Consider the following 22,500-nt stretch of genomic DNA (forward strand, 5'->3'; position numbering starts at 1 on the left):
CGCTGCAGCAGCTGCCTGAAATGCTGCTGCTGTTTGCTGCGGAGAGACTCAAACAGCAGCAGCACTTCGCTTAGCTGCTGCGGCTGCATCTCTTTCAGGTGTACAGAAACCGCGCGGCGCAGCAGCAGCTCAGTGGTTGCTAGCAGCGGCTTCAGCTGCTGCAGCACAGCATGTGGAAGCAGCAGCAGCAACTGCTGCTGCTGCTGCTGCTGCTGCATACTTGGTGGCCCTGCCAACCCCGAGTCATAGAGGGAGCGTGTGATGGACAGCAGCAAAGAGAGACGTTCGTGCTGCTGCTGTTGCTGCTGATGTTGCTGCTGCTGCTGCTGCTGCTCCTGCTGCGGTTCAGACAGCAGCTGAGCAGCATGCAGGGAGATCTCCTGCAGCAGCATCGTTAGACACCTCGTCAGCCTCCTTCGGTGCTCTTTGCTGCTGCTGCTGCTGCGGTACGTGGCTGCTGCTGCTTCCTGCTGCAGCTGCTGCGGCTGCTGCTGCAGCAGCCGCGCAAGGCGCTGCATGCAGCGTGCAAGGAGATATAAGGGAAGCGAAGGCTGCTGCTGCTGCTGCTGCAGTGCAGCAGTGTCCCCTGCAGCCAAAGCATTTGCAAGCTTCTGCTGCTGCTGCTGGTGCTGCTGCAGCAGCAGCTGCTGCTCTATCTGCTGCTGCTGCTGCTGTTGCTGCTGCTGCGAACCCATGCGCAACAGCTTGCTGCTCCTTGCTGCAACAGGAGCAGCAGCAAGGTCGCTCGACAGCAGCAGCAGCATCAGCAGCTCCGTAGGTGTTTGAGCTGTCTCTATTGCTTCCTCAGCGGCAGCCACAAATGCAGCATCGCGCTCTGCTTCTTCTCTTGCTTCTGCTTCTGCTGCTGCTGCTGCTGCTGCCGATGTCGGTACAGCAGCAGCAGCAGCAGCAGCTCTCCTCTGGGCTCCTCTCCCGGATCTTCGTTTTTGCTGTTTCTCCTCCTCACGCTGCTGCTGCTGCAGCCGCCATTGCTTCTGCTGCAGCAGCTGCTGTTGCTGTTGCTGCTGCTGCTGTTGCTGCTGCTGCTGATGTTGCCTTCTGCTGTTTGCTGCAGCATGGTCTGCCGCAGCAGTAAGGACGCCCGCGCCTACCGCACGCAGGCAATGCGCATCTTTGCTGCTGCTGCTGCTGATCTTTCTGCTGCTGCTGCTGCTGCCTCTGCTGCTGCTGCTGCTGCCTCTGCTGCTGCTGCTGCAGGCTGCCTGGTGCTGCAGCAAAGCGGTACCGAAAGTAAAACATGGAGGGGCCCCCTTCTGCTGCCTGGCTGCTGAAATGAAGCAGCAGCAGGACCCCACAACCCCCCTGCTGCTGTTGCTGCTGCTGCTGCTGCTGGTTGAGCTGCTGCAGCATACGGCGCCAGCTTCTGTCCTCCACAGCAGCAAAGGCAGCAGCAACAGCAGCAGCAGCAGCACTGCAACTCTGCGCAGCGCAAGACCGACAGTGCCGCTGCTGCTGTTGTAGCTGCTGCTGCTGCGGCTGCTGCTGCTGCGGCTGCAGCTGGGGCAGATCATGCTCCGCAGCAGGTGCGCAGTCTCTGCTGCCACTGCTGCTAACTCGCTGCTGTTGCTGCTGCTGCTCCTACTGCTGCTGCTGCCGTTGCTGCTGCTGCTGCTGATGTGTATGCCTCCATTGTTAGCTTGCTGCTACCGCCCGTATACGCTGGAGGAGCTCGCATGCCCCTTGTGCAACATCTGCAGCTACAGCAGCAGCAGCTAAAAGAACAGCAGCAGCAGCAGCAGCAGCAGCAGCAGCTGCAGCCATGTCGTTCTCCTCCAGCAGGGGGGCCCCCCGCCTGCAGCACAGAGTGTGTCGTTGCTGCTGCAGTAGCTTCTGCTGCTGTTGTTGCTGCTGTTGTTTGCGGTGGTTTCAATTGGATTCCGCTGCTGCTGCTGTTACTGATGCTGCTGCAATTGCTGCTGCTCCTGCTGCTGCTGCCAGTGTAGCTTCTACGATCAGGCTGCTGCTGAGATTGCTGCTGCTGCTGCTGTTGCTGCTGTCTGCAGCAATCGCTCTCCTTAATTCTCTTTGCTTCTGCGTGTTAATCCAAAGAAAGAAGCAGTTATAGAGGCAGCAGCAACAGCAGAAGTAATAGCAGCAGCAGCAGCAGCAGCAGCAGCAGCAGCAGCAGCAAATTCGAGGGCTTGTCGGCGGGCCTTATATTTTGCTGCCCCGTGTCTTTTGTCGTATACTATATATTTATTAATTTATATTTATTTATTTATTTATATTTATTTATTTATTTATTTATATTTATTTATTTATTTATTTTTATTTACTTTAACTAATTCGTTTGCCTTAGGGGGACCTCAGCCCTAAACAGACAAGGGTTTAGGGTTTAGATATATATCAGGGTTTAGGGTTTAGATATTAAAGTTTAGGGTTTATATATATTAGGGTTTAGGGTTTATATATCAGGGTTTAGGGTTTAGACATCAGGGTTTAGTATTTTGGGTTCAAATTAGGGTTTAGGGTCTAGATAAGGGTTTAGGGTTTAAATAAGGGTTTAGGGTTTATGTAAAGGTTTAGGATTTAATTAAGGGTTTAGAATATAAATAAGCGTCAAAGGGTTTAGGGTTTAAATAAGGGTTTGGGGTTTACATAAGGGTTTAGGCTTTATATAAGGGTTTAGGCTTTATATAAGGGTTTAGGCTTTATATAAGGGTTTAGGGTTTATATTAGGGTTTAGGGTTTATATAAGGGTTTAGCGTTGATGACTCTTAAATAGTGGTTTAGGGTTTAGGGTTTAAATAAGGGTTTAGAGTTCAAGCTAGAGCGTAGGGCTTTAGTTAGACTTTAGGCTTTAGGGTTTAGATAATAATAAGCGTGAGGGTTTACGGTTTAAATAATAATAAGGGTTTAGGGTTAATAATAATGTTTAGGGTTTAAATAAGAATAGTAATAAGGGTTTAGTGTTTAAATAGTAATAATAATGAGGGTTTGGGGTTTATAGAATAAAAGTGTAGGGTTTACATAATGAGGGTTTAGGGTTTAAATAATAACAATGAAGAATAATAATAATAATAATAATAAATAATAATAAGGGTTTAGGTTTTAATACTACTAATAATAATAATAAGGGTTTAGGGTTTAAATAATAATAATAATAATGAGGGTTTAGGGTTTAAATAAACAAATTAAAATTTAAAATTTTCTTCAGCCTGCGTTTGTCCCCACCCCACACATCCCTCAGCCAGTCGTCTGCACATAGCTAGCTATAGCTAGCCATATAGCTATATAGCTAGCTATATAGCTAGCCACACAGCTAGCTATATAGCTAGCCACACAGCTAGCTATAGCTGGCCATATAGCTAGCTATAGCTAGCTATAGATAGTCTCATCTAGCTATAGCTAGCCATAGCTAGCCATAGCTAGCTATATGTCTAGCTATAGAGAGTCACAGCTAGCCATAGCTCGGCATTCAGCTAGCTACAGCTAGCTACAGCTAGCCACTGAGTTGATTGTTTGAGGAGGCAGATTAAATAGATTGTTTGATGGATATTTTTGCAGTTTGTTTGAGAGACAGCCGACGATCTCTTTAAATATTTTAAAGAAATAATTTAATTTAAAATTAATTAAATGCAGACGGGACAAACATTCGCTGGATTTATTTATGTATGCATTTATTTATTTATCTGTTTCTATATCTTTATCTATACTATATATATATATATATTTATAGCAGCAGCAGCAGCAAGGAGCAGCGTTTGATGTCTGTAAGGAAGCTGCAGCAGTGCAGCAATTAATAAAAGAGAGGGGTTTTGTTTTGTTTTTGTTTAAAGCTATTATTATAGCACTTTGAAGAAACAGCAAATGTCTCGTCTGCAGACTCGTAGCAGCCAGCCTGAGGTGCGCAGACACCCCAACAATAACTAATGCCACTAACAGCAGCAGCAGCAGCAGCAGCAGCAGCAGCAGCAACAGCAGCAGTTGCAACCAACAACACCAGCAACAGCACCAACTGCAGCAGCAATAGCAACAACAGCAGCAGCAGCAAGAGCAGCAAGCACAAACAGCAGCAGCAGCAAGAGCAGCAAGCAGCAACAGCAACAGCAGCAGCACCTCTTTCTGCATCTTCAGCTTTAATTGTTTGCTGCTGCTGCGTCTGCATGCAATCACTTGGAGGCTGCCATCTGCTGATCGCTGCAGCTTCGGAATTTGCTGCGCGTCGCTCCGCTCTACCACGCTGTCAGGACGCCTGCAGCAGCAGCAGCAGAAGCAGCAGCAGCAGCAGCAGAAGCAGCAGCAGCAGCAGCAATAGCAGCAGCAGCAATAGCAGCAGCAGCAATAGCAGCAGCAGCAATAGCAGCAGCAACAGCAAAAGCAGCAAGAGCAGCAATAAAAAGTGGATGCAGCAGATGCATCTGCAAGAGCGCCAATCCAGCAGCAGCAACAGAAGTTGCAGCAGCAGCAGCAGCAGCAGCAGCAGGAGCCCCGGCCTGCAGTAAAGGGAAGAAACCAGAGGCAGCAGCAGCAGCAGCAGCAGCAGCAGAAGCAGCAGCAGCAGCAGCAAGTACCTGGGTAGTTTGTGGGACTTCCTGATGATGCCTCTTTTCTGCAGCTCCGCCAACTTCTTCTCTGCCTTCATCCTGATCGCAGCAGCAGCAGCAGGAAGCAACATCAGCAACAGCAGCAGCAGCAGATGCATAGGCGTGGCACTGCTGCACTGTTTATCAAGGTCCTGCTGATGTTGATGCTGCTGCTATTGCTACTGCTGCCGCTGTTTCTACTTTTCCTTCTGCTGCTGCTGCTGCTGCTGTTGTTGTTGTTCCTGCTGCTGCTGCTGTTGCTGCTGCAGCAGCATACTTGAAATGCAGCTTTTTTAAGTAGTGTTTATTCGAAGGGCTGGCGAGGCCCCGACGCGGAGATAAACCCGCTGCCTTTCGCCCGCCTATTTTCCTCTTCCTGTTCCTGCAGCAGCAGCAGCAGCAGCAACAGCAGCAGCAGCAGCAACAACAGCCGCAGCAAGGGCAGCAGAAGCATTAAAGCCACAGCAGCAGCAGCAACAGCAACAGCAACAGCAACAGTATTAAGAGCGCTGGCAGCAGAACCGTGTCCACCAGTGCAGACAGACGCACAGAGAGAGCAAGTCTCAGCAGCAGCAGCAGCAGCAGCAGCAACAGCAGCAGCAAAATGTGCTGCTGTTACTCCTGCTGCTGCTGCAGCGGCAGGACTAACAACAGCAGAAGCCGAAGCGGGAGCAGCAACATCAACGACAAGACGAAACGAAACAGCAGCTGCAGCAGCAGGTGCACTAACAGCAGCAGCAACAGCGGTAGCAGCAACAGCAGCAGCAACAACAGCAGCAGCAACAGCAGCAACTGACTTCATAGCGAGAAGCTCCTGCCACCTTCGCTGCAGCTTAATGATCTTCTTCGTTCTGCTGCTGAGAAACTGAACAGATGCAAGTGCTGGCTGCTGCTGCTGCTGCTGCTGCTGCAGCTGCTGCATCCCCTGCTGCTGCAGCTGCAGCGGGTGTGCGATTCCTGGCGCAGCAGCAGCGGTAGCCCCAGGTGCAGCAGCAGCATCCGCACGAGCAGCAGCAGCAGCACGAGCAGGAGGAGGAGAAGGAGCAGCAGCAGCAGCAGTTGCTTGTAATATTTGCTGCAGCAAATGTTTATCTTTCTTCTTATAAAGTGCTGTTATTTGGCCGCTGCTCTTCGTGTGGCTGAGGCGGCCGACGCGGTGTAAATAATCGATGAAGTGCTGCGGCATTCCAAACATCACCACCTGCAGCAGCAGCAGCAGCAGCAGCAGCAGCAGCAAAAGGAACAGCAGCAAAAGCAGCAGCAGTAAAAGCAGCAGCAGCAAGTAGAGTAGCAGCAGCAGCAGCAGCAAAGGCATAACATGCAAGCAGCATCCACTTGAAAACAAGACTGCCGTCAGATGCATACAGATCAGCAGACAGCAGCAGCAACAACAAATGCAGCAGCAGCAGCAACAGCAGCAACTGCAGCAGCACCAGCAGCAACTGCACCAGCAGCAGCAGCAGCAGCAACTGCAGCAGCACCAGCAGCAACTGCACCAGCAGCAGCAACTGCAGCTACTGCAGCTACTGCAGCAGCAGCATCAGCAACAGCAGCAGCAGCAGCAACTGCACCAACAGCAGCAACTGCAGCACCAGCAGCAACAACTGCACTAGCAGCAGCAACAGCACCAGCAACAGCAGCAGCAGCAGCAGCAGCAGCAGCAGCAGCAGCAGCTGACGTGTTGAACATTGGGGAGGTTGAGGCCCCGCGAGCAAACGTCGGTGGTCACCAACACGCGCGTCTTCCCCTCCACAAACTGCTTAAACCTGAACAGACACCCCAAACCCTAAACCCTAAACGCTGAACACTAAACCCTAAACCCTAAACCCTAAACCCTCAAAACCCTAAGCCCTAACCCCTAAACCCATTATATGTATACATTTGTATATTTAGTTATTAAATAATGAAGTTATTTAAACGATAAATATATTTAAAGATTAAACAACTGCTATTTAATTGCTTACTCCTTCAGCCTTTTCTTGCTCGGCATCTGTCCGTGACAGATTGAACACAAAAATAAATTTTCGCGTAAATAAAAATCCACAGCCCTGCAAATACAAATAAATATTTTAATCTTTTGTTTTAATTTATTATATATATATATATATATATAGACAGATAAACAAACATATATATATGCAGATATATATCTATCTAGCAATGTGTATATATATCTATTTAGATATATATATATATATTATATTGAATAACAGAAAATAATACATATACATATATGTATATAATATTTAACAGGCGTTTAAAACCCTAGGGTTTAGGGTTTAGGGTTTAGGGTTTAGAGTATTTGTGTTTAAATATTTTAAAAGGTTTAAATAAACTATCAAGCGAATTGCAGCAAAACAAAGATGAAAGCCAAACACAAAAAATAAATAAAAATAAAAATAAAAACAATTATAAATAAATATAAATATAAATATAAATATAAATATAAATATAAATATAAATATAAATATAAATATAAAATATTAAAGCAAAACAAACAAAGACAGAGAAAAACAAATGAGGCAGCAAAAGCAAAAAGCAGCGAAAAGAGAGAAAGACAGAATAAATAAATAAATAAATAAATAAAAATAAAAATTAAATATATTTATTTCTTTTTGTTTCAACAGCTGCACATACACCTCAATTTAAACCAAATACTCTTCAACACGCAACAGCAACAGCAGCAGGATCAGCAGCAGCAGCAGCAACTGCAGTATCAGCAGCAGCAGGATCAGCAGCAGCAGCAGCATCAGCAGCAGCAACAGTAGTATCAGCAGCAGCAGGATCAGCAGCACCAGGATCAGCAGCAGCAGGACCAGCAGCAGGATCAGCAGCAGCAACCTCTGCAGCAGCAGCAGCAAAGCCTACCTGCATGCGCTGAGTGTATTACAAAAGACAATTGCTTGCTGCATCAGATGAGACGGCTTCCCCAAGCAATCAGCAATCTGCTGCAACCCGCGAGAAGAATCAATAACAGCAAACTGCTGCTGCACTGCAGCAGGAAGCGCATGCAGATCCTTGCCTGACACCAACTGCAACACATCCAGTAAACCCTTCGTGCTGCTGCTGCTGCTGCTGCTGCTGCTGCTGCTGCTGCTCTCGTTCGAAACTTCGGAAAGGATACGGGGGCTGTCGTCCCAGCTGCTGCTGCTGCTGCTGCTGCTGCTGCTGCTGCTGCTGCCCTTAAGAAGAAATTGTGTTTCGCTTCCATCAGGTTTAAAAGAACGTAAGAAAGCCGCGAGGGCCCCTGAATGCGCAGCCCCCACAAAGACAAGCTGCACCCCTTTGCTGCTGCTGCTGCTGCTGCCGCTGCTGCCGGTGCTGCTGCTGCTGCCGGTGCTGCTGCTGCTGCTGCTGCTGCTGTTGAATCCTCGTTGCTGGAGAACAAGGCTGAGAATAAAGCGAAGCTCGTTAGCATAGAAGGAATCACAGAGGGTGTCTGCTTCATCAACAACGAGTTGCTGCAGCTGCTGCAGCAGCAGATTCTGCTTCTTCAGGTGCAGCAGCAAACGTGCTGGGGTCCCCACAGCAACATCAACACCTAAACGAAGTGCTGCTGCTTCTGCTGCATAGCTGCTGCTGCCTCCTGCCAGCACGCATGCAGACAGTGGCTGACCGTACCCAGCAGCAGCAGCGCCTTTCCTGCTGCTGCTGCTGCTCCTGCTGATGTCAGTGACAGCAGCAGCAGCAGCAACATTAGCAGCAAGAGGCCGAATTGTGCTGCAGACAATTTGCTGCGCCAATTCTCTCGTCGGAACAACAATCAGCAAACGGGGGCAGTGAGGCTTAGCTGGTCGCCCTGCTGCTGCTGCTGCTGCTGCTGCTGCTGGAGCTGCTGCTGCTGCTGCTGCACAGAGACGCGCAAGCAGCGGGAGAATATAGGCGATTGTTTTGCCGCTGCCAGATCCAGACAGCAGCAGCACGCTTCTACCCTGCAACACAGCAGCAGCAGCAATAGCAATAGCAGCAGCAGCAATAGCAGCAGCAGCAGTAGCACCAGCAATAGCAGCAGCAGCAATAGCAGCAGCAGCAATAGCAGCAGCAATAGCAGCAGCACCAATAGCAGCAGCAGCAATAGCAGCAGCAAAAGCAGCAGTATTATTACCACCAACATCAACCGCAGCAGCGGCATCAAGCAGCAACAACAACATCAACAGCAGCAGCAGCAGCATCAACAGCAGCAGCAGCAGCATCAACAGGAGCAGTAATTGCTACTGCAGCACGGGAGAGTTGTGCAAGCAGCAGCAGCAGGGGGAGGAGACAGCAGGTCTGCTGCGTACTTCTTTTATTAAAGGCGTTGCTGCTGCTTGAATTGCTGTTGGCTGCAGCAGACCCAGCCGCTGCACTCCCTGCAGCAAAGCAGCAGGAAGCTTCATTGAAGAAAAAGAAGCAGCTGCTGCTGACCTCCATATATCAATGTCTGCATTTCTGCTGCTTCTCTTGCTCCTCTTGCTGCTCTTCGTGCTGCTGCTGCTGCTGCTGCTGCTGCTGCTCGAGGCTGACGTAGAGGCAACCGAACGTCGCAGCTTTCGCCTCCTGGCGTGGATGCTGCTGCTCTTGCTGCTGCTGCTTGCATCACTGCTGGCTGCTTCGCTGCACCCGTTGCTGCTGCTGCTGCTGCTGCTGCTGCTGGAGGTGCAGCTCGCGACTGTGCTGTCGCTGCTGCTGCTGCTGCAAATGTTTCTTCTTCTGCTGCTACAGGCAGCAGGCGTAGGTATTGCTGTCGTCCGGCGAGTTGTGCAGCAGAGACTCGGCTGCAGCAGCTGCTGTTGCAGCAGTTGCTGCTGCAGCAATTGCTGCTGAAACAGTTGCTGTTGTAGCAGATGCTGTTGCTGCTGCAGAAGATGCTGCCTTTGCTGCAGTTGCTGCTGCAGCAGATGCCTATGCAGGTAGCTGCAGCAGCAGCGCAGCAGCCCCGCATGTTGATGACTGACTTTTATTTGTGTCTGTAGAGGAACGCTGCTGCTGCTGCTGCAGCTGCTGCTGCTGCTGCTGCTGCTGCAGAGATGAGGGAGGGGCCCCCTAAGGAGAAGTCTCTGTGCTGCTGCTGTCATTAGCAGCACTTAAAACATATTAATGGTTTATATTGAGGGTTTAGGGTTTGTGTTTATTTGAATTAGCAGCAAAAACCTACGAAGAAAAGAAGAAGAAGAGCAGCAATATCTGCTGCAGCACTCTGCTGCTGCTGCAGACATTGCTGCTGCTGCCCCCCAAGAAGAAGAAGAGCAGCAATATCTGCTGCAGCACTCTGCTGCTGCTGCAGACATTGCTGCTGCTGCCCCCCAATACTTCTGCTGCTGCTGCTCTTTAAATGTCTTTAAAACAAATTAAAAATATATAAATTTAATTTAAATAATTTATTAATAGTTTAAAAATAATTAAATTATATTATAAACTGCTGCTACTTCAATCTCTCAGCCGCAGCCCCAACAGCTGGCTGTACAGCAGAGAAAAACTAACAATTAAATGTTAAATTAAATTAATTAAATTAAATTAATTAAATTAAATTATTTAATTTAATTAATTTAATTTAATTAACAAAATCAATGAAATAAAGAAAACAAAAATATAAACAGCATCAACCCCTTCTATAAAGTGTGTACATACATGTATATCATATATATACATATATATATATATATATATATATATTTACATTTATATTAAATATATATATAAGGGTTAGACCCTTATTATTAATAGTATATATATATAAACAAATAAATATAAGGATTAATCTTAATTTATATATATAAAGATAAAGAAGTAAAGCTTAGATCTGTATTATTATTTATTTATTTATATCTTTACAGATAAGATAAATAAAAATAAAATGCGCTTATTATCTGTTTCTACTTATTTGTACAGAATAAACAATGCAACGAAGAAACCCTAGACGCATATATATATATATATAATATTATATATAATATATATATATATATATATATTGTATATATATATATGTTTGCTGCCTTTCTATCATTATTTACTTTTACATATATTGTCTATAAAACCCTCTTCTTCTCGCGCTGTCTATACACCTCATTTGTTTGTCTATTCTTGCATATAACTTTTTATTTATTTATTAATTCTTCAGCACTACAAGCAGATGCTGCAGCTGCATGCACAGGTCCTGTGTCTGCTGCTTCAGAAATAAAGTAACTCCTCTGCTGCTGCTGTTGCTGCTGCTGCAGCAGAGGAACGAACTCAGCAGCAGCAGCAACAACAGCTGCAGCAGCAGCAGCAAATGTGCGCGAAGGGATTCCCTCTGCTGAGGCCCTAGCCACCCCCCAATCAGCAGCAGCAGACTTCTGCTGTTGCTGCTGCTGCTGCTGCTGTTGCTGCATGCATCAAACAGCAGCAGCGCCAGTGCCTTCAGCAGCAGCAGCAGCGCTGTATCCCTACGACTACTACTGCTGCTACTACTACTACTGCAGCAGCAGCAGCAGCAGCAGCTGCGGCTGCTGCTACTTGTACTGCTGCTGCTGCTGAAGGTGTTGCTGTGGGGGTTGCATGCATGCATACATACGTCAGCCTTAGGCATCTTGCTGCTGCTCTGTATTATTCTTTTTCTTTTTGTTTTTCTTTGGGTTCAAAGACTGCGACAAAAGAGCTTTTAAGTCTTCACGAGAAACATCAGGAGCCTTCAGCAGCCTCTCCTGCACAAACGGGATGCCTGTCACCTGTAACCGCAACAAACCACAAACCCTAAACCCTAAACCCTAAACCCTAAACCCTAAATTTCAAACCCTAAAAGCTAAGAAATAATGACTAAACCCTAAACCGCACTTAAATAATTGTAATGCCTGAAACCTACACGAAAAGCTCTAATCCGCGAACCCTAAACCCTAAACCCTAAACCCTAAACCCTAAACCCTAAACCCTAAACCCTAAACCCTAATGAACCTTTTTGATGCCTGCAGGTGTGAGGTGTACAGTACAGCGAAACCTCGCAGTCAACCCAGCACTGCGCTCTGAAAAAAATAAAAAAAATAAAAATAATAATATTATTATTATTAATATATAATAATATCATTAATATATATAATAATACTAATAATAATATTAAATTTACTTATGTAAATATATTACTATTATTATTATTAATTAACAAACATCGACATAAAAACAAAACAAAATATAAATTAATAAAATAAATTAAAAACATATGCACAGCAGTGGTGAACACACAAAGATAGATAAAAAGATAAACAATAAAATAAGCACAAACAAATACAACTAGAAAATAATAAAAAGAAAACAAAGAAATATAATAAATACAAGACAGAGGCAAAACTAAAGAAGGAAGAAAATAGCAAAAAAAATAAATATAAAAAATAAATAAATATAAATAAATAAATAAATATAAATAAATAAATAAATAAATAAATAAATAAGTAAATAAATAAATAAATAAATAAAAGACAGAGACATCATTAAAGACAGCGTAAGCGCACGAATATAATAAATATAAATACTATAAATATAAATATAAATTTAAATCTAAATTAATATTTACCCTCTAATTGTTGATAAGGGATCAGTAAATCATGTCGCATTGCTTCTGCAACCCCGACTTTAGATGTACGCTCATCTCTTAATTGTCGCAAAGAGAAAGGCAGCGTAGGAAAGTCTGAACAAACAAATTATATTAATTAAATTTATTTTATTTTATTTTATTTATTCTATTTTATTTATTTTGTTTAGTTTATAGTATTATATTCATCTACATCAAAGTCGTTTGAGTTTATATATATACATATATATATATATATATATATGTATATATATAAAGATATATAGATAAAGATATATATATGTGTATATATATATATATATAAAGAGAAAGATATACATATATATATATACGGGTGCATATTTTAAGATATACAGATATACAGATAGATAAAATAAAGAAATATATATATATATATATGTATATATATATATTTATATATATTTATAGATATATAGATAGAGTGAAGAACAAAGATGCCGAGGAGATAAGATACGGCTTCATTCATAAAGCAGAAGCAGAGACAGACAAACGAAGAGAGACAACGAGAAAAGAATAAATAATAAATAAATTATTTCTTTGCTTAATAAACATATTATATATTTAAAAAGAATAAACATATTATATTATTATTTTTGCTTAATAAGTCATAAACGCATTACTACTTTTGCTGAATAAATAACAAATATATTATTATTATTTTTGCTTAATAAATAATAATATAATAATAATAAATAATAATAAATAATAATAAATAATAATAAATATGTCTGCTTACTGTTCTCTACTTCATTCATAAATGCTCTCGCGAGCTGACTCTTCAAAATATATTTTCTTTCAACAGCTCTTCTGTAAATTGTCGGGCGTTGCGGTGTCTCTCGAGGTCGGCCTTCTCCTAAATAAATAAATAAATAAATAAATAACAAATAAATAAATTAATTAATTTAATTAATTTAATTAATTAATTAATTAGCATAAATAATATAAGAAGCAAAAAAAAGCAAGAAAAAAGAATAGAGAGAGATGTTTATTTTTCTACAGGGATTTGTTTATTTTATTTTTTTGTATTTGTTTATTACTCATTAATTTTATTTTATTTTATTTATAATAATCTTGTTTTCTTTAGGGTATGTTTATATTATTTATTATATTCTATATATGATATCCTTCTTGCTCTCTCTAGGGTTTATATAATATATATATATATATATATAATATAAATGCTGTTCTATATATTAATATATTAATATGTAGTATAAACTATAAACAAAAACAAGAACAAATACATTAAAGATAAAATAAATAAGCAGCAGCAACTAATTAATACATCAAATAAATAAAATATAAATAAAATAAATAGAATAAATAAAATAAAAATAAATTAAATAATCTAAGGACGAACCTGCAGACAAAACAATATCAAGAGAATACAGCTCGTTTGCTTCAAACGTAAAGTCTTCCTGCTGCAGCAGCAACAGCAGCAGCAAACGCAGCAGCAGCAACAGCATCAAGTGCAGCAGCAGCAACAGCGTCAAGTGCAGCAACAGCAACAGCATCAAATGCAGCAACAGCATCAAATGCAGCAGCAGCAGCAGCAGCAAAGTGAGAGGCACTAAAACTAATAAAATATAAAGACAAGACAAACAAAAGAAATAAAAACTTAAAAATAAAACAAAAATAAACACAATAAATAACATAATAATAATAATTAATAATAATAATAGCAATAATAGTAAATAATAATAATAAACAAATTATTAAAATGAAGACAAAGGAGACAGAAGAGGAAGCGCAGCACAAGCAGCAGCAAAATAATAAAAATGAAGAAGAGAGACAGCCAAATAAACAAACAAACGAATGCACTCAGCAGCAAACAAAGAATAAAATGAATATTAAAATTATTATTATTATTATTATTATTTATTATTTATTATTAGGCTAACCTTCTCCTCGCCTGCTGCAGCAACAAGAGGGAAGCAGCGGCTGCCCTCTATCACGTGCTGCTTCATCTGGTAGCACAACACCCCCTGCAGCAGCAGCAGCAGCACCAGCAGCAGCAGCAGCAGCAGCAACAGTAACAGCAGCAGCAAACAATCAGCGCAGCAAAGGCTCAAGACGAAAAGCAGCCAAGAAGGTGCAGCAGCAGATTAACCAACGACAGCAGCAGCAGCAGCAGCAAACACAACCAGCAGCAGCAAACCGCAACAGCAACAAGCAGCAGCAACAGCACCAAACAACAGCAGCAAGAAGCAGAAGCAGCAAACAGCAGCAGCAAACAGCAGCAGCAAACGGCAGCAGCAAACGGCAGCAGCAGCAACAGCAAACAGCAGCAGCAGCAGCAGCAGCAGGATGCGTACCTGCATAGGTTTGACTCCCAAGTCTTCAGCAACAGCATCAACAGCTTTCGTTACTTCGCTTGCATTGCTGCCGATTTCTATTTTGCGGATTGCTGCTTCTGCTGCTAGCCAGCAAGCCTTCGTTACGAGAGCAGCAGCACCGTCTACTGCAGCAAGAGCCTCCTTCCCAGCGTCCTGCAGCTGCTGCTGCTGCTGCAGATACTCTTCACTTGGAGGCGGCAGGGCTGCTAAGATTTCTGTTGTTGTTGCTGTTGCTGCTGCTGCTGCTTCGGCTGCTGCTGCTGCTGCAGCGGGTCCCCCTCCGCTGTTGCTGTTGCTGCCGAATGCAGCAGCATTGCTGCTGCAGCAAATAACAGTATACCCAACAGCAGCAACAAACCCGTCTACATGCACTCCTAAATCAACCTTTACTACATCGCCTTTCTTTAAAAGAAAAGATGCACCGCGTTCGCAAGGAGAACAGTTAGCAAAAACTTCGTTCACAGATATACTCGTAGGCACAGCAATCCCTGCAGCAGCAGCAGCAGCAGCAGAAGCAGCAGAAGCAGCAGCAGCAGCAAACGCAGCAGAAACGGAAGGGTGATAAAGCAGCTACTAAAAGATATGCAAACTAACGGGCAACGGCAGCAGCAGCAGCAGCAATGAAACAGCAACACGAAAAACAGCAGCAGCAGCAACAGCATAAATAGAAGCAGCAAAACACTTAAACAAGAAGAGCAGCAGCAGCCGCAGCAACATCACGAAAAACAGCAACAGCAGCAGCATCAGCAGCACCACCACCAGAAGCAGCAGCAGCAAAACACCAGAAACAGCAGCAGCAGCAAGACCAGCAGAAACAGCAGCACAAGCAACAGGAGCAGCAGCAGCAGCAGCAGCAGGCGTTACCCTTCTCTATTTTGCTTTTAGATTTAGTTTTCTTTTGATACACTTTCTTCGTCTCCCCGTCGATGTAATTGTCGCCAAACAAACATAACTCAAAAACATCAGCACCCGGCACCACGCGGCACAACAACTGCATACAACAAACCCTAAACCCTAAACCCTAAACCCTAAACCCTAAACCCTAAACCCTAGCCTTTAGCATTCAGGAATAAAGAATAAACATATGACGAGGAACAAGAGGCAATACACCGGAAATAGTAAGCAATAAAAAGCACAAAAAAATAAACAACAAACCCTAAACCCTAAACCCTAAAAAAGGGTTTTGCGTAATTGAGAGCCGATGCCGACAAAAAAAAATAAATTGATAAATGAAACAAATAAATAAAACAGACAAAGAGATAAAACAAATAAATAAAGCAAAACAAATAAACAAATAAATAAATAGACGCAAGCAGATAAACAAATAAATAAATTAAAAGAGTAAAACAAACAGAAGAAGTACAAGACATCAGAAGCAACACAAACAAACAAAGATAAAAAAGAGAGGGAGGCAGATAGATAGACACAAATTATACACGAACAAACACAAAAAAGACAAAAGCAAACAGAGAGTCGCACGCAGCAGCAACAGCAGCAGCAGCAGCAACAGCAGCAGCAGCGAGAATACGCTCAGCAACAGCAGCAGCAGCAGAAATGAGCCCGGCAGTATAGCTCCGGCGGCAGCAACAGGAACAAAAGAAAAGAGTGCAATAACAAAACAACAACAACAGCAGCAGCAGCAGGGACAGCAGCAGCAGCAGCAGCAGCAGCAGCAGCAGGAACAGCAGCAGCAGCAGCACCTGCTTCAGTGCCGCATTTGCAATTTCTGCAGCAACACGCAGCTTCTCAACCGCCTGGGGGCTGCTTAGCTCCTGAGGCCCCTCCTTCTCTCCCTCTGTCATCTCGTGTTCACTCATTGTGCTGCTGCTGCAGCAGCAGAAACAAACGCAGCAGCAGCAACACACACACACACACAGACACACACACAGACAACTCAGAAGCAGCAGCAGCAGCAGCAATCTAACCAAATCGCTGCAACAGCTCAAACAGAGCGCTCTCCGGCCAAATAGAAGAAACACAGCACCAACAACCTCGCTAAATGCTGCTGCAGTTGCTGCTGCTGCAGTTGCTGCTGCTGCAGTGCTGCTGCGGCAGTTGCTGCTGCTGCTGCTGCTGTTCTTGCGTCATGCACTCGAACAGGTTGCGCAGAAGAGGCTCCGACGCCCCAAACCCTAAACCCTAAACCCTAAACCCTAGAACTCAATTTCTAAACCCCTCAACTCCTCCACCGGCGGGCCCCACAGCAGCAGCAGGAGCAGCAGCAGGAGCAGCAGCAGGAGCAGCAGCAGCAAACGAGGCAATAAAGAGCAGGTGCAGAAACGAGAGAGAGGTGGAGAATTCGTTTGCCCTGCAGCTAAAAACGAAACGAGCAGCAGCTGCAGTAGCTGCAGCTGCTGCTGCAGCAACAGCAGCAGCAGCAGGAGCAAGCCGACACACGAAGCAGCAGCAGCCCCCTAGCAGCAAACTCTCACTTGTAGTTATACTTCTTATTATTATCTTCAGGTGTACAGACACCTGAAAATGCGGCAACTCTCTAAGAGAATCCGCGTGGGGAGCAGGCGTGCGGGGAGCCTGCTGCTGCTGCTGCTGCTGCTGCTGCTACTGCTGCTGCTGCTGCTGCTGCTGAGTTATTCCTCTGGGGCGTACGTACACTCGAAATCTTTCAGATTTAATGAGCCCCCCAAAAAAACAAAATCCCTAAGTCCTCCAATGCCCTAACCGCAGTGGCTGCTGCTGCTGCTGCTGCTGCAGCTGCTGCTGCTGCTGCTGCAGCCCGTCACCAGCAGCAGCAGCTGCTGCTGCTAGCAGCAGCAGCAGCAGCAGCCCCGCTGGCGCAGACACGTATCCTACGCTGCATGCTCCAAGGTCTTCAGGGTTTACTGCAAACCACTACTTCACGCTTGATCAGGAAGAAACAAAATTAGGGTTTAGGGTTTAGGGTTTAGGGTTTAGGGTTTAGGGCGGTGTCTGCTGCTGCAGCATCTTTGCACACATATTGCAGCAACGCTGCAGCAGCGGAGACGCAGCAGCTCAGCCTCTAATCTCCTTCTAAACTTTACAGTGCAGCAGCAGGAACACCAGCAGCACCAACAGGAGCTGCACAAGCAGCCTCAACGGCAGCAGCAGCTGCTGCAGCAAGAACGCCCGCAGCGCCAGCAGCAGCAGCAAACAGCAGGAACAACAACAGACAGCTACAACGGACTACAGCCGCAGCGCCAGCAGCAGCAGCAACAGCAGCAGCAACAGCAGCAGCAATGATGGCCGCTTTCTCCTCCCGTGCTGCTGCTGTGCTGCGCAGCAGAGTGTTCTCTTCTCCACTGCTGCTGCAGCAGCAACAGCAGCAACAGCAGCAGCAGCTGGGCTTCATCAATAGGACCTTCAGCAGATTGAGCGGTGGCTCCAGCGGCAGCACTGGCAGCAGCAGCAGCAGCGCCAGAAGCAGCAGCAGCAATAACAGCAACAGCAACAGCAACAGCAGCAGCAGCAGCAGCAGCAGAGTGAAGGGTTTGTTAGGGGGTGTTGGTGGTTGTTGTTTATTTGCTTCTCCTCTGTCTTTTACTGCTTTCGACAGCAAAACGCCGAAAGACGAAACTTTTTTGTTTCTTTCAGGAAATGCAATCGGATCCATTACAGAAAGAATACTAGAAAATGAGGTAATGCACATGCTGCTGCTGCTGCTGCTGCTGCTGCTGCTGCTGTTGTTGTTGTTGCTGCGCTTGTTGCTGCTTCTGCTGCTGCTGCTGTGTGTGTGTGTGCGTTGATGCTGCGGTGGTTGCTGCGGTTAATTGCTGCCGTTGCTGCTGCTGTCTTTGTTTGTTGCTGCTGCTGAGGATTTAAAATGCCTTGCTGTGGCTCCTGCTGCTGCTGTTGCTGCTGCTGCTGCTGCTGCTTGTTGTGCTGCTGTTGCTGCTACTTGTGTTTATGTTGCTGATACCTGTGTTGCTGTTGCTGCAACTTGGCATGTAATTGCTGCTATGTTCGCTGCTGCTGCATGCATTATTGCTCTTGCTGCTACCTCTGTTCCTGCTGCTGCTGCTACTGCTGCTGCTGCTGCTGCTGCTGCTGCTGCTGCTCTCAGGGGGGTCAGTCTTTATTTATGGTGGTGTTATTTATAGCGTACTTCGCTTTACTCGGTTTCGAAGGCAAATTAAACGGGGCTGTTAATCGCTTGAAATTTGCTGTAGCTACAAACTGGCATCTGCCTATACACCGCAACTACATGCATGCGCTACCCCCTAACCCGCTGCTGCAGCAACGCAAGCAGACTGCTGCTGCTGCTGCTGCTAATGCTCTCAAGAGGACCGCAAGCGCCAGCAGCAAGTAAATTGCACACTCTCCATTTGATGTTGCAGCAGCGAACGAGCTGCTGCAGCAGCAGACTGCAGCAGCAGCAGACTGCAGCAGCAGCAGACTGCAGCAGCTGCACCTGTCCGTATATCGTTAGACGCACTGCCGCAGCGTCTTGTGCTGCGTTATAACAGCTAGCAGCAGGAGGTAATGCTGCAGCAGCAGCACCAGCAGTTGCTGCAACAGCAGCAGCAACAGCAGCAGCTGCTGCAGCGCCAGAACCAAAAGCAGCAGCAGCTGCAGATTTTAATACTTCCCGTTCCTGATGCACGATACCGATGCTGGCTAGCTGTCTAGCTAGCCAGCTAGCTAGACAGCTAGCTAGACAGCTAGCTAGACAGGTAGCAAGAGAGCTAGCTAGATAGCTAGCTAGCCAGCTAGCTAGAGGGCTTGCTTCCGAGCGCAGGGGTGTGGCTAGCCAGCTGCTACACGAGCAGCTATCGAGCTAAGGGGTGGCTAGCTACTTCACGACCGCTAGCTAGCTTATTAGGCTGTTAGCAAGCTGAGGGGGTCGCTAGCTAGCTTATCAGGCTGCTAGCTAGCTGAGCAGGTGGCTAGCTAGCTAATCACCTCATTAGCTAGCTAGCCACGTGAAGCGGCTAGCTAGCTATCCAGGAGTAGCGGCTAGCAAGGTAGTTATATAAATATATATAAATATATATATATATATACATATATATATATATATATACAGCTAGCTAGCTAGCCAGAGACGCCTAGGGGCAGTGTTTGGCGCTGACGAAGCAGACGATATGACGCATATAAACATCAGTTTACTCAGAGAAACCTCGCAGCAGCAGCACCTCGTGGTGCTGCTGCTGCTGCTGCTGTTGCTGTAGCTGCTACTGCCGTTGCTGCACGGGTCCCTGCAGCATGTGCTGGATGCGCTGCAGCCCCACCTGAAGCAGCAACAGCTGCAGCAGCAGCAGCCGCACATACACTAGCAGCAGCGCATACAGCTGCTACAGCAGCAGCGCATACAGCAGCAACGCATACAGCAGCAGCAACGCATGCTACAGCAGCAGCAATGCATGCTAAAGCACCAGTGCCTACAGCAGCAGCGCCTACTGCAGCAGGAGCGCATACAGCGGAGCAGTTGCAGCGCATAGAGCAGCAGTTGCTGCAGCTGCTGCTGCAGCAAGTTGAAGGTGCTGCAGCAGCAAGTTTCAGGCGTTGCAGCAGGTGCAGCAGCAAGTTGAATCTGCTGCAGCAGGAGCAGCAGCAAGTTGAATCTGCTGCAGCAGGAGCAGCAGCAAGTTGAATCTGTTGAAGCAGGCGCAGCAGCAAGTTGAATCTGCTGAAGCAGGCGCAGCAGCAAGTTGAATCTGCTGAAGCAGGCGCAGCAGCAAGTTGAATCTGCTGCAGCAGGAGCAGCAGCAAGTTGAATCTGCTGCTGCTGCAGCAGGAGGTTTAAGGTAGATGTCTGGGCGTCTGCCAGGGCATCTCCGGCTGATTGAAGCCTTTATGTCCTCTCTGGTGTCTCGGCTGCTCTAAAAAAAGAAGAGAAGATTTTAAATGCGTATTGTGCATTTCTAAGAAAGGATGCTGCAGCAAATCTTCAGCTGTCGGACGCTTGCTGCCTTTACGGTTCAAACAACACTCCAAGAACTCCCTGAAATGCAGCAGCAGCAGCAGCAGCAGCAGCAGCAGCACATGCAGCAGCAGCAGCAGCAGCAGCAGCAGCACATGCAGCAGCAGCAGCGCATCCTAAAGCACCAGCACATGCTAAAGCAGCAGCATATGCTAAAGCAGCAGCACATACTAAAGCAGCAGCACATGCAGCAGCAGCAGCAGCTGATCCAGCAGCATATGCTAAAGCAGCAAACTGGTGCAACACTCAGCGGCAATGGCAGCAGAAAGAGTATTAGTCATAGAAGTGGTAGCAGCAGCAGCAATATCATCACCAACAGCAACAGCAGCAAACGTAATAGCAGCAGCAACAGCAGCAACAACCCTAGTTGCAGCAGCAACAACAGCAACAACCCTATTAGCAGCAGTAACAGCAGTGGCACTATTAGTAACAGAAACAAAAGCAGAAACAGCAATATCAGCAGCAGCAGCAGCAGCAGCAACAGCAGCAGCAAATGTGTGGGTCGTACACGAACTGCGGCGACATAGCCTGAAGCTTCTCTCTGATGCTGCTGTTTGTCTCTGCTTCTTTTGTTATTTTGTCTCTCCAGTGCTTCGATGTGATATTCCGCATCACCTCTTCTTCGTGCACCATGCACTGCAGCAGCAGCAGCAGCAGCAGCAGCAGCAGCAGCAACAGCAGCAGCAGCATCAACGTCAGCAGCGCCACAACCACCGAAACCACCAGCAGCACACCCACAAACAGCAGCAGCAGCACCAGTATTAGCAGCGACAGTATTAGCAGCAGCACCAACAGTATCAGCAGTTCAAATATCAACAGCAGCAGCAGCAGCAGCAGCAGCAGCAACAGCGTGACCTGTCAGCCGCATGGCTGCGTTTTAATGTGTAGTTTAAACGCTAAGACTCCAATCATCCAAATATCGGCAACAGCAGCAGCAGCAGCAACAGCAGCAGTAGCAGCAACAACAACAGCAGCAGCAGCAGCAGCAGCAACAGCAGCAGCAGCAGCAGCAGCAGCAGGTTACCTGGGAACCAAATGGAGGTGCTTTAAAGTAAAGTTCAAACGCTAAGATCCCTATCATCCATATGTCGCTCTTCTCATCAAAGCTGCTGCCGATGCCGCTGCTTGCATTGCGTAAGGCGTCTGCTAGCTGCTGTTGCTGCTGCTGCAGCTGCTGCAGCTGCTGCTTCTGCTGCTCCGTTGGAGCCTGCTGCTGCTGAGCCTGCTGCTGCTGCTGCTGCTGCACCTGACGACGCCGCTCAGCAGCAATACACCGCATGCGAGCCAAACACTGTTCAGGAGAAAAATAATCTGCAGCAGAAACAGCAGCAGCAACAACAACAACAGCAGCACCAGCATTCAGTGCAGCAGGTGCAACCCTACAGAAGCAACGAAGGCGCCAGCAGCAGCGCCTGCTGCTGCCGCTGCTGCTGCAACAGCAGCATCCACTGACAGCTTGTTGCCTAAACCCTAAACCCTAAACCCTAAACCCTAGAAAGTGCTTTAAATTGAATTACCGCAAGTGCCTCTGTAAATCGAAACTCTAGCCATTAAGCCCTAAACCCTAAACCCTAAACCCTAAACCCTAAACCCTAGACCCTAGAAAGTGTTTTATTACCGCAAGTGCCTCTGTAAATCGAAACTCTCGAGCCTTTAAACCCTAGACCCTAAACCCTAGATCCTAGACCCTAAACCCTAAACCCTAAACCCTAAACCCTAGAAAGTATTTGATTACCGCAAGTGCCTCTGTAAATCGAAACCCCTCTTTTTCTGTGTGCGCCTCCTATATGCGCAGATAAGCCAAAGTCTGCTAACTTTAGCTGACCCCGCTCATTAACCAAGACATTCTCCTGTACATACACCTCAAATAAATAAAACAAATATAATTAATAAATCAAACAGATATAATTAATAATTAAAAGATAAAGACATAATTATAAATAAAACAAATATAATTAATCAATGAAACAGATATAATATGATCATTAAAAGATAAAGAAATAATTATAAATAAAACAAATATATTTAATAACAGAAACAATATAATAAGTAAAAGAAAAACAATATAATAAATAAAGCATAAGCAATATAAAAAGTAAAACAGATATATTTAATAAATAAAACAGATATATTTAATAAATAAAACAGATATAATTA

At 45.7% G+C, this 22,500-nt stretch overlaps 4 protein-coding genes across 4 annotated transcripts in view; 1 reads left to right on the forward strand and 3 right to left on the reverse strand.

The window, feature by feature from the left end:
• Positions 1–1,532, reverse strand: part of EAH_00017470 (hypothetical protein, conserved) — a gene marked incomplete at both ends in the record, with an annotated part of 4,953 nt that extends 3,421 nt beyond the window's left edge. Inside the window, one exon of the mRNA XM_013397617.1 lies at positions 105–1,532. Within this exon, the coding sequence (XP_013253071.1) occupies positions 105–1,532 (1,428 nt within the window). The remainder of the gene's footprint in view (positions 1–104) is intronic.
• Positions 1,533–3,760: 2,228 nt separating this feature from the next.
• Positions 3,761–9,601, reverse strand: EAH_00017480 (ATP-dependent RNA helicase, putative; the record flags this gene model as incomplete). Its single annotated transcript, XM_013397618.1, has 7 exons — positions 3,761–3,862; positions 4,081–4,216; positions 4,536–4,607; positions 5,345–5,748; positions 6,226–6,313; positions 7,416–8,479; positions 8,828–9,601. 7 exons carry the CDS (start codon positions 9,599–9,601, stop codon positions 3,761–3,763), a joined length of 2,640 nt encoding a protein of 879 aa, XP_013253072.1.
• A 3,855-nt stretch (positions 9,602–13,456) lies between these two features.
• Positions 13,457–16,246, reverse strand: EAH_00017490 (proliferation-associated protein 2g4, putative; the record flags this gene model as incomplete). The annotated part of the gene is made up of 5 exons (XM_013397619.1): positions 13,457–13,468; positions 14,010–14,093; positions 14,424–14,932; positions 15,309–15,435; positions 16,145–16,246. The coding sequence occupies 5 exons, from the start codon at positions 16,244–16,246 to the stop codon at positions 13,457–13,459; spliced, it is 834 nt and encodes a 277-aa protein (XP_013253073.1).
• A 4,123-nt stretch (positions 16,247–20,369) lies between these two features.
• EAH_00017500 (hypothetical protein) overlaps positions 20,370–22,500 on the forward strand; it is a gene marked incomplete at both ends in the record, with an annotated part of 3,937 nt that continues 1,806 nt past the window's right edge. The window contains 2 exons of the mRNA XM_013397620.1: positions 20,370–20,840; positions 20,933–21,384. Coding sequence (XP_013253074.1) covers positions 20,370–20,840; positions 20,933–21,384 — 923 coding nt within the window. The remainder of the gene's footprint in view (positions 20,841–20,932; positions 21,385–22,500) is intronic.

This window comes from Eimeria acervulina, genomic scaffold, assembly GCF_000499425.1.
Source record: "Eimeria acervulina Houghton genomic scaffold, Eah_scaff112, whole genome shotgun sequence".
Taxonomy (NCBI): domain Eukaryota; phylum Apicomplexa; class Conoidasida; order Eucoccidiorida; family Eimeriidae; genus Eimeria; species Eimeria acervulina.